The sequence below is a fragment of the Spermophilus citellus genome (assembly GCF_964194105.1).
Source record: "Spermophilus citellus genome assembly, chromosome: 7".
Lineage (NCBI taxonomy): Eukaryota > Metazoa > Chordata > Mammalia > Rodentia > Sciuridae > Spermophilus > Spermophilus citellus.
Window position 1 is genome coordinate 122,358,596 of NC_138188.1, and position 12,291 is coordinate 122,370,886.

Below are 12,291 nucleotides of genomic sequence, written 5' to 3' on the forward strand. Positions count from 1 at the left end.
CTACCCAGATCCTTTTGATATCGTCCTCCCCACACACAACATGTTCTTACTCTAAAGGAACTCAACCAGATTGATAGTACTTGAACATTACACTGGAAATAAGCTAGGTAAGAAACTTCCAGTGATATGAACTCTTACCCCAACAGTGAAAATAAAAGGTTTTATGAGAGTCCTTATAGGATAGGGAGAAGGATAAAAGACTGTTTCTTCTACTGGAGGGATCAAAGCACTTCTCTTGTATGCTTCACCACTTGATCCTGTGTCAGATCTTCGAGGTTCAACCTTCCTGGGAGCTTTTCTGAATCCACATTTTTGCTGAATAAAGAAGTTAAACCTGTGGAGGGAAATATCATATTAGAAACAGAGTGGGATCTAGCAAACATATACAAGCTTCTACTTGGCCTGCATTATTATTACCACTTCAGTTTATCCTCACTCCACTGTCAGGACTCCTAACCCAGGTAGAAATCAAAATCATAACATTTAACTTTTTTGGAATAGAAGAGATACAAACTACAGCAACTTCAGAGAGTACTTTCATCAATCAACAAAACCTACATTAGCCATTGGTAATTTCCCCATATACATGGCATCTGTTTGATCTCACATGCTTTGAAGACTTGTCTGTCCTTCAGACAAGTTCTCCAGAAGACAGCATTGGAAGTACTGTACTTCACTTCTGCATGACATCTGCTAAAAAAGTAACACTCTGGAATTGTTTTAGTTAAGTCTTTTAGATATAACATTTACTGTCATCGTGGATCAGGTATTATCAGTTGTCAGGTATTATCAGTTCTGAATAAATAAATTTTTAATAAACATTTTTTAGTTGTTGATGGATCTCTATCTTATTTTATATACAGTGCTGAGAATCGAACCTAGTGCCTCACACATGCTAGGCAAGTACTCTACCACTGAGCCACAACCCCAGCACTGAAGAAATAAATTTTGAGGAGATATAGGAGAAAACGCATCTTATGAAATGTTACAATGAAGCCTAGTGTTGACTTTTGACTATTAGGAGTTTTTTTTTTTTTTTTTTTTTTTTAAACAGGGGAGGCCTGTAAGCAAAGATATTCAGTGATTAAGGGGCCTACATATACCATATAGCTTTTCTTCCAAATATAAGAGAAAGTCCATTTTAAAAGTCTCTTAAATATTTTCAATAGTTTCTGAATTATCTATAGGAAGCTCTTAAATGTTTGATATGGTCTACCATTAAATCCAGGTCATATTTTACATCAAAATTTATGATAAGCAAAGCCAAGTTACTTGACCTTTGATCTGTCAAAGTGTTCTTCAAGTATGTTTTGAGATGCTTTTGTACATTTTCATAGTGCTCATTCTCAACCTTCATTGCAGGCATATGTACTAGGAAGAAACATGACATCAGGCAGATGGAGGGCCTCATAAACGGTAGATGGAAGCTTTATATCTTCCCTCTGTGTTTCCATTTGATTCTTCAACAGTGAAGTTTGGCTGAAGAGCATGTCAGGATAAGGCAAGTCATTTTTGTATACATAAGCATGATGCTCCTCTGATGTATTGAATTTAAGCTATCCCATGACTGAAGGTACCAGAGATAAGGCACTCTTCTGAAAAGATATCTTTTAAGTTCCTGAATGATGTGCTCTACTGTTGGAACATTACAGTTTCTTTATAGTAACTTTCAGAGGTTAGTTAAGTTTCCAAGTTACCCTGCCAACACCTACAAAATTTCCCAGGGAGTTTCATTTGAATATTGTTTGGTTGCCAAATTTGTTGCTTCCTCAAACCAAAACTCATGATAAACTTCAATATTTCCATGACTTCCTGAGTCAATGTAGCATTGTATTCAAGCTGGGAGCAAAGAATATATCAGAGGTTTGTCCCTGGAGATTTTTCCCCAAAGGCTCTTGTAAAAGATAAAACATTTTTTTAAAACAGCAAATGGTAACAATGAAATAAAAATCTCTTACTGCACAACAGAGTACAGATGCTCAGCCAGCTATACAGTTATTCCACCTAATATTTGTGTTACTACATAGACAACATCTAAACATAAAACAAACATTTGCAGGTTGGGGCTGTAGCTCAGTAGCAGAGTGCTTGCCTAGCAAGTGTGAGGTACTGGGTTCAAGCCTCAGCACTACATAAAAATAAACAAATAAAGGCATTCTGTCCATTTACAACTACCAAAAAAAAAAAAAAAAAAAAAAAAAAACAAAAAAAACCCACTTACCCGAAGCCCACTAAAATTGCAAAAGGGCCAGGCACAGTGGCACACACCTATAATCTCAGTGGCTTGGGAGGCTGAGGCAAGGAGAATCGCAATGCCAAAGCCAGTCTCAGCAACTTGGTAAGGCCCTAAGCAACTCAGTGAGACCCTATCTCTAAAATACAACTACAACTAAAAAATAAATATTTAAAATATATATATATATATATATATATATATATATAAAGGATTAGGCACCCCTAGGTTTAATCTCCAGTAGCCCCCCAAAAATAAGTAAAAATTTCAAAAACATCACACCAGCCTGTCCACTGAGAATGGCAAATTTCCTTCAGTTCTTTACCAGTTTCCTCACTATTCTGAAAAAGAACAGAAATTGCATTGTCAAGTTCTAAAAAGAGTTGTGGATGGGAAAAAGACTTTTCTTCATTATTCCTAATGCAATAGATAGCCCCAGGGGTACTGATTTTACAAACCACATGTTTAAGGTATAGGAAGAACAGAGTGGCAGAGTGTGTAGATAGCTTGGAGATATTTCTCAACAAGTCTTGAAGCAGCAACTTTCATTTTGGAATAGAATTTGCTAGAAACAATGTAAGCCTGGCCATGACAATACTCCATATGTAGTCCCCACTTCTCAGTTATCATAGTGTGAAATTTCACAGCCAAAATTTCTTCATTAACTTCCTAAGGCAGTAAGACCACAAATTCCTCTCATTTTATGAGATTTATCTACAAACCTTACCAACACAGGAAGGTGCTCTTCCCCTCCTACATCCACACCTCATAATGGAAAAAACTGGAAAAAATCCCGGAGGGTTTCTTCTCGAATGCTGCTTACAGATCTTTAACACATGTTTCTGCTATTTTTGAACATAACAATGTGTTAATCATAGTAGTCTCAAAGTGCTTTCTCAGGACCTCTTCGCTACAATTTATTTGGCACTCCTGCAGTGGCTAAATGTTATGAGGAGTGAAGAGACTGTCTGGGATTTCATCAGCCTTATGCCCATCTAGAGGTATGTTTTGTTTTCTTATAAGAATCAAAATTTCAAATAAAGACTTTTGTTTACCTCTTTAAGGACTAAAGGCAAAATGTCTTCAGCCTGCTTATCACCCCCTTCTTCTGCACTGGAGTTCTGAGCATTGCTATTGTTTATGTTTTTGTTCTTTGTTCACAAGTTTCATCATTTTTTGTTTTGTTTTGGTGTCCTGGTTTTATCACTCAATTTTTTAATTGTTTTCTGTGTCTACTATGTAAATTGCTCAAATGACTGGTTAGATCAAATATTGCTAGTATTGCATTATCTAAAAAAAAAAAAAACTGTCCTATAAGGACTCTCCCAAGTATCTGCTTCAATTAATTTTTTAAATTTATAATATGGTGCTGGGGATTGAACCCAGGGCCTTGTACATCTGAGGCACCCCACCCCCATGCTTCAATTAATTTTGAGAAAGAAAATAACCCAATCATTTAGTTTTCTGATGCCTCTGTAAAATTCATAGTTCTATAAATCAGAAGTCTCAAAGTGTTTTGGCACATAATTGAAAACTACTTAGCTAATCAGTGCCGCAGTCTGGCTGGGCACAAAATAACCGAGCCGCCACAAAGCCTTTTAGGTTCAAACAGCAACTCTTTATTCCCAAACTCTCACCGGCACTCTACACACACTTTCCGGGAACACACTCCCTCCACCGGCTCCGAAGGCCAATTCTCTCAGCGCCAATTTTCTCAGAACCCGGAGAGAACTCAACGGGAACTTCAAAGTAGCCGGCTCCCAAGGCAGCAGGATCCGCCCTAATCCCGGAGCAGAGTCACCTTTCAACCATTCCCTCTGGCAAAAATGCCGGGCCATCATTCCGACTAAACTGTGGCTCTCAACAAATCAGGTGTTTTTATCTTCCATGTCAGCTTTCCTACAATTCTCCCAATTCTGGCATCTGGCCTGATTCCACAGGAACCTGAAGAAGGACCCAAAAGGATTGCATGCAAGAGTTTTCTTCCACGTGCAGTCTGGAACAGAGTAGTTTCACAGAAGTACCTCACCTCCCCACCTCTTCAGGGCAGCCTGCCAGCCCGCCCATCCCTACAGGCAGGGGAGGGAAGCCAGGCCAACCGGCCAGCTTCTTATAGTGCTCCCTTACTTTAAAACCAATATATTCACATGGAAACTAACTCACTGGCTTCTACAAACAGTTCCATTTTCTGACTTATCTCTCAGTTCTATCAGTCACAGAGATTAAAATATATAATTTGGAATTCACTTTTACTTTTAACATCCAATTAAAAACCAACTCTGTCAACAAAAATGCTTTTCATTCCTAGTCTGGTCCCTTACTTTGTGCCTAAAGTACACCAATGGCTTACTGAACTTACACACTTTTTAACATGTCCCATGTTCTTTCTTCACATCACTGTTCTTCATTCAATAGTTCCTCAAATGCCTCTCACAAGACTAAAAATCTCTCCCTAATTCCAATACAACTTCTTAGCCCATCACTTCTGTCTAGAACACTGTACCATTTCCTAGCTAATATCCCTTTTAATATTCCACACTCCAAATTCATTCTTCACATTGTATTACCCACAAACATAATGTTCCCCTGCTTTAAACCCCACAATATACCCTCTACTACAACTCATATGTGATGGCTTACAAAAAATAAACCCCAAAATATTTTTTCAGCACATCCCTTATATGTTCACCCTCCTCTCAGCAATTCTTTACCACCCAAAACCATTTTTACTCCCATTATATTGTGTAGTACTTAATTATATGAATTATATTGAATTCTTTGTTGTTCCCTTCATCTGCCTATGACAACACTACTTCCTTATTCTAGTACCTACTTTGTCCAGCCAACTTTTTTGTGCCTTTCAGAATATGACCTCCTCCAGTAAGTCTTCCTTAACTCCCCCAGATTTCAAGGATCTCTCCTGTGTCCTTCCAGAGTTCTAAATCGATTATAATGTTTATCTCAATCACTGCCTCTAACCCTACTAGATTACAGTGTTGTAGTCCTTGTATCTTTACCACCAAGCATAGCTCCTGATAAATAAGTTAGTAATAATCCATTAGAAGGAGTTAAAATGATAGTTAGGTCTGGAATGTAGCTCCGGGTTGAACACTTACCTCACTTGCATGAGGCATTGGATGCGATGAGAGGAGCAGTGTCGGCTCTTATGCATGCTCATTTGTGTGTGTGTGTGTGTGTGTGTGTGTGCGCGCGCGCGCGCGCGCGCACACACACACACACACACACAGTCTGTTAGTCTTACTTTGACTATCTGAAAGGAAGGTGGGACTATTTACTAAGATAAAAAAAGCTAACAGCTTCAAAAGAGGAGACTAGAAGATGCTGAGGTCATGGAACTTCTTATTGCTAAAAACTAGAACTTACATTTCTATGAACAAGGGATTGAATAATCTGTGATAGATTCATATAATTAAGTACTATACTTGGCTAAAAGAAAACCTTCACCTGATGATCATACCTCAGGAAGAACTCTCAAAAACACCCCGCACAGTGGCGCACACCTGTAATCCCAGCAGCTAGGGAGGCCCAGGTAGGAGAATCACAAGTTCAAAACCAACCTCAGCAACTTAGCAAGACTCTGTCTCAAAAGATAAAAAAAGGACTGGGATGTGACTCCAGGGTGTTTTGTTAAATGCCCCTGGATTCAATTCCTGGTCCCTGACCCCACCAAAAAAAAACTGAGCAAAAGAAGTCAAACAAAAGAATATTCAAAATATAAAATATACAAAATATATTTTGGTCTGTGATTTACATATGAAGTTGAAAAACAGGCATATGAAGTTGAAAAACAGGCACACTAATTAACATGTTGCACTAAAAATCAGAATGGCTGCCTGGAGTAGGTGTGACTTGACTAAAAAGAACTTTCTAGGGTGATGGAAATTGTTCTTTGCCCTGATTTAGATGAATGGTAGCACAGGTATACACATTTATCAGACTTCACTGGCTCTAAAGTTAATACTTATATATTGTACAATATGTAAAGTATGTCTCAAAATATTTTCAGCATAAAAAAAATATGCTTGTAGGATATCTGGGTGGAGGTATCTTGGAAGCAATTATACTCAAAAATGGTATGTCCACTATACTATCACATGTGTAGACTCCCCTCTCTCCTCAACACTGAGCCCACTCAGTTCATCTCAGAAATCACGTAGCAAGGCTGGAGTGTGGTGATAAAGTAATTTCACTGGAAAGTTTATATAATTCAGAATTTATTCTCAAATAAGTGATATTTCTTTCAAATAAATCTATTATAGAAAGTTAAGAACTTATTCAAACAATGCTAATGTTGCTCTAAATCTAAATGCTTTTGTAATCCTGTTAAAAGTCTTGTGAAAGAATATCCTTTAGCAAACACTGTTGAATGGCTAAATTCAAATTATTTCCAATCCTCTCTCCTTGCCTGCTTTTTCTGTAGTGACCAGGAAAGATAAATATCTTCAATTTTTCAGCCTCTCCTGAAGTTAGATGTGGCCAAATCACACAAAACTCTGGCTAACTGAGACTTAGGGATTTTTCAAGAACCTCTTGGAAAGGTTTTGCTTACCTGATAAAGACATATCACTGATGTCTGTATCAAACACAACCACTCCCTTTTTTCTGCCTTGAATAATGCCTTAAGCTGAGCAGTTATCTTAATCAAGAGAAAGACCCAAGGATTTAGATATTAACCTTGACATTTTTGAGCTACCAAGCAACAATAGTCACTTAACTACAATAATCTCATAATACTTAAAATAACTTATCTAAACAAACCATCAGTTTACTTTCAGCCAAATGAAATCCCAATTGATATTTCAAATAGTAGATGTTAAGTCTTTGCAATTGATTTGATTTCTATTAAATATTCCAGGGGCTGGGGATGTGGCTCAAGCGGTAGCGTGCACCTGGCATGTGCGGGGCGCTGGGTTCGATCTTCAGCACCACATAAAAATAAAGATGTTGTGTCCACTGAAAACTAAAAAAAAAATTCCAAAGTAACTTAGATCTGGTAAATAAAGAAGTAATCAAAACAAAATGCCAATAGGGACCAAAACAGGGTCTGACAAAGTAATCAAAACATGTTTACTATAGAGACAAGTTGTATTGGTGGTTCCTTTCATTTCTCTTTACTATACCAAGAAATACAAAGAATATGAATCTCTTATATGGCCAACAGCTTAAATTAATCAACCAAATCTAGTGAAAGATTACTTTTTCCACATCTCATTCACTTAAAATTTTGAAGCACAGGGTCTTGGGATGTGGCTCAAGTGGTAGCACGCTTGCCTGGCATGCGTTGAGGCACTGGGTTCGATCCTCAGCACCACATAAAATAAAGATATTGTGTCCATCTAAAACTAAATAAATAAATATTAAAAGATATTTTGAAGCACAATGTTTGGAAAGAAACACAGACACTAGGGTGGGAATCTAGAAGCAAAGTCAGATCTTTTGCTTACACTACTTACCTTGTGAATCTCATTAGAAACAAGAACAGAGTTGAGGACCTTAAAAGAGTGTTAAACAAGCTGATCCCAGGGCTAAGTTCAGAACTTATCAGATACAGTGTATATATATATATATTAAGTGTGTATGTAGATACAGAAAACTACATTTGGACATATAGAACAAAATTCAATACTATGCCTTGGCTCACTGAATCTATTGCCTAGGATGCATTCAAAAGGTACACAGTGGAAAGCCAAGAACTATTCCCCAAGTCCCCTTGTAGTGAGGGTTTCAGATGTAACAAAGATGCTAATGAGACACACTGGCATTTCACTTGAATTCAAAACTGAGTTTAGTAAAAAGATTTGAGGCATCATATTTGCTACCAAAAATAATGGTGGAAGCAGCACAGATCTTTCTTTAGTCAGCAGATCCTGATTTGGCGGCATCTTTCCGAGTTGCCTCAATACTGCGTAACAAACCACTCTAAAACTGACTCAAGACCACAATTTATTATTTCTCATGATTCTGCCAGTTAGCTGCCTTCAGCTGGGCAGTTCTGCTGGTCTCACCTGGGTCACTCAAACAGCCAGTTATCGGACTGTTTGCCTGGAGCTGGGAAATCTAAGAAGGTGTCATTCCTTATTCTGAAGCCTTAGTGCTGGTTGTCAGCTAGCTTGCTCTCTGCACAATCCCAGAATTTGGTAGTCTAGAAAGGGTTTCTGCCATGGCAGTGGGAATGTTCCAAAAGGGCAAAAGCTGCAAGGCCTCTTGAGCTTCTGAACTTTAGGCCTTCCCTAGTAATATTTCTGCCACATACTACAGGTCAAAGGAAGTCACAAGGCCAACTTCAAGGAATAAGGAAATCAACTCCTACTCTAAATAAAGCGAGCTGCAAGATACCAAAGCCATGTTTTTTAATCCACATACCAGTGGTGGCATTTAAGATTCTGAAGATTTAGTCTAGAGCAGTAATTCTCAATGTTAATCACACATTAGAATTTCTCTTTAAAAATGCCATACCATGGTCCCAGCTTGAATTAATTAAACTGGAACCTCTAGGAGTGGGGCCAGGCCCTCGGTGGTTTTTCTCAAGGTCTTCAGGTAGTTCTCATGTGCTGCCAGGGCTTGGGGAAAACTTTAGTCTACATACAAATCACCTGGGGATCTCATTAAACTCACATTCCAATTTAGTAGTCTTGGGGTAGGATACATTTGAGAGTATACATTTCTGAAGTTTTAAATTAGAGGTTGACAAACTATGGCCTGCAGCAGGGTGAATTTGATCCTCCAGGTAAGAGCGGTTCCTACTTTTTTGTACTGGGGATTGAGCTCAGGGCACTTTACCACCAGAGCTCTGGATTCTTGAGTTTCTAGTAGCCACACAATTGTTATGGTTCTGTTCTTAATATGATCCCATAACTTTTAAATAGAAAAAGTCCATATATTTGAAAATATCCATATAATAAAAAATATCCATATATTTGCCTTACTGGTGAGATAATAGTTTCACTATGAATTGTTTTTACAAGTTTGAAGATGAAGATGTGATAATAAAGCTTTAATTATTTACCACTGGTGAGCTCAGAAGTTGATAAATATACATATGGGTCAGTGCTAATATCTGTTACTAAAATTCTATATGAACAAAACTAAGTAGGAAAGGCCTAATATTGAAAATAGACAAGATGTATCCAAGCACACAGATCAAATTCATTCCACTTAAAACAAAATAAATATATTTGGGCTGAGGAGGAAATCCTAAATTTTCTTAAAACTGATCTTTTGGTGGGGGTACTAGGGATTGAACCCAGGGTAAGAAAACGTAAGCAAGCATTCTACCATAAGTTATATCCCCAGTTGTGAGGGAAAAAAAAAAAGAGAAAAAAAAAGCCTCAAATAATGATGGGGTAAGCAGGGAAAGTAATTTTTAACACACCTGATTTACTAATTTGCCAAGTGTCTTACCTAAATATATTTAAGACTGTCACCTCAATCTAAAAAAAAAAAATTAATCCTTATGTAGGTGCTACAGTCAACTTTTTTCTTCTCTTAGTTTCATACAATCAGCAAATTATGCAGGTCTATTTTCAAACCTTAGTAATGTTTTTCAGAAGTTCTGCCAGAAGCTTCATAACAGAATTTCTGAAGAGCGTGAAGTTTTTTTCTGAAAAGGTTAGATAGTAAATGTTTTAGTCTTTTTGGACTGAAATCTGTTACATCTTACTGTTTTTATTTTACCCTTTAAAAATGTAGAAATCATTCTTGGTGGGCACCCTGGATCTGCATAAGTTTGTAGATTCTTGTATCACCACCTACAATGCTTGTAAAATGCAAATACCTGGCCCCTCTTCAGGCCCATTACATCAGTCACATGGACTGAATCATCATTCTGCACACTGATTTTAGAACCAGAAGAACTCACAGCAGACCTAATAAAGGTTATATAGAAGGTAATTCATATTCCCTATTAACTTTAAGTGCCTGTTTCCAGAGATAAGGAGCAAATGCTATTTCAGGCTTACTCACATTTTCAAGTAAAGCACATTTTTATATACAACCACAAAAATGTCACTTTCAAACTTTCCACATAAGTAACAAGCTTTTAAAAAAATCAGGTGTTAATCTTCATCATCACACATTTCTTGCTCATTGTTGTTCCAAATGGTCTTTACAGCCAGTTTTTATTGGAGGCTCCTCATTAATCAAGTTAGAATTCTTCCTAAACATTTTTTCCTTTTTTTTTTTTTTTTTGGTGCTGGGGCACTTAACCACTGAACCACAACCCCAGCCAGGCCTTTTTAAATATTTTGAGACAGGGTCTCATTAAATTGCTTAGGGTCTCACTAAATTGCTAAGGCTGACTGAACTTTCAGTCATCCTGCCTCAGCTCACGCTCAGCCTCTTATTCTTTCATTCTTTCTTAGCCCTCAAATCATGGAATTTCAAAAGGGAGTTAAACAGTATCAGATTAAATAATATCAGGACTACTTTAATCTCACTACCTCCACCTGATCTCCTCAGCTCCAGGATACAGTATCATTAAGCTAAGATACAATGTATGAAAGTTTTTCACAAATGCCTAATAAAATTCAGCTGGAGTGCTTGTACTTAATAGTAGTTCTTCCATTCTTCCTATCCCTCTCCAGATTCTGATTTTATAGGTTTAGGGTGAAGCCTGGGAAATGACAAACTCTGCAAACCCTCCAGGCTATGCTCAAGATTACACAATAGCTGGTTGGCGATGTGGCTCAAGCGGTAGCGGTAGCGAGCTCGCCTGGCATGGGTGCGGCCGGGGTTGGATCCTCAGCACCACATACAAAGAAATATGTTGTGTCCGCCAAAAACTAAAAAATAAATATTAAAAAAAAAGATTACACAATAGCTCCAACGTATAGAAGCTTTAATTATTTACCACTGGTGAGCTCAGAAGTTGATGAACACCTCAGGGTCCTTGCTCCCATCAATCAGGTGGATTTGAGACAACCATCTAACCAAGTCAGAAATTAAGAGGATTAAAAATCTGGATGAGGCAGGCGCTAATCCCAGCCACATGGGAGGATAGAGTTCAAAGCCAGCCTCGGCAACTCCGAGGTGCTAAGCAACTCAGTGAGACACGGTCTCTAAATAAAATACAAAATAGGGCTGGGGATGTGGCTCCCCGAGTTCAATCCCCAGTACAAAAAAAAAAAAAAAAAAAAAACTGGATGAAATATCAAAGTCAATACATATTAGATTCTTGGACTGTTGAGGGATTTATCATCTCAATTTAGAATTTATCTTAATGCAAAACCAGCAATTACTGATAGACCATACCCTTCACAGCTTCTACTCGGGCACGTTAGGTGGCTTTCCTTTGCTGTCTCAATTCAGCAGAAAAGTCTCTCTTAGGACTTTGCAAGAGGCACAGTGATGTTTTCCTCCGTCCTCTCAGCCGTCTAAACGCTAAAGAAGGTAATTGGCTGTAGTGAAACACAGGCTTAATACCCCGACTGATGGAATATAAAATCTCAGCTTTACTGTTCTACCAACTATACAACTGCTTGTTAAAAACAACTTAAAAACTAGGTTCAATATTTTCCTCTCAGGATTATTAAGTGTGGCAGCAATTAGCCCTCAACTGTTAGCTTCTCTTCCCATCATTTCTCTCCTAATGGGAATGTGGAAAGCCCGGACTCAGCTGGGGATTAAGCCGGGGCAGCTCACGACGCACACCAAGGAACTGAACGAAGGCCAAAGTAGTAGAGGAGGAGGAGAAAGCGAGTAAGAAAGGGATGAACGCCCCGGACGGCCTCTGCCCCTGAGGATGCGCGGCCACAGTTCAGGGACCCAGATGCTACAAGCCTGGAGAAGCCATTACCTGCGTCCGAGCAGCCGCGGCGGGGCCAGGGCGGTAATGAGCTCACTGCAGCTGCGGCCACCCCCCGGCGGAGCCCACGTCTGGCCGCAGCCCCAGCCTCTCTGTGCCCAGCCTCGCCACGCCATTTTCCCAACCTCTGTCCCACCATGGCCCGACCTTACTAACCCCTACGCGTAACCACTTCCGGGGCGAAGGAAGAACCATAGAGCGCCGAAGAACATCCTAGAGCGCCCCCACGCGGCGC

At 38.8% G+C, this 12,291-nt stretch overlaps 1 protein-coding gene across 1 annotated transcript in view; it reads right to left on the reverse strand.

Moving 5' to 3' along the window:
• PARL (presenilin associated rhomboid like) overlaps nucleotides 1-12,214 on the reverse strand; it is a 48,218-nt gene extending 36,004 nt beyond the window's left edge. Inside the window, exons 1-2 of the mRNA XM_081301076.1 lie at nucleotides 12,048-12,214; nucleotides 139-334 (exon numbers count right to left, since the gene is read on the reverse strand). Of these exons, the coding sequence (XP_081157202.1) occupies nucleotides 139-334; nucleotides 12,048-12,172 (321 nt within the window). The 5' untranslated portion in view covers nucleotides 12,173-12,214. The remainder of the gene's footprint in view (nucleotides 1-138; nucleotides 335-12,047) is intronic.
• Between the last annotated feature and the right edge of the window lie 77 nt (nucleotides 12,215-12,291).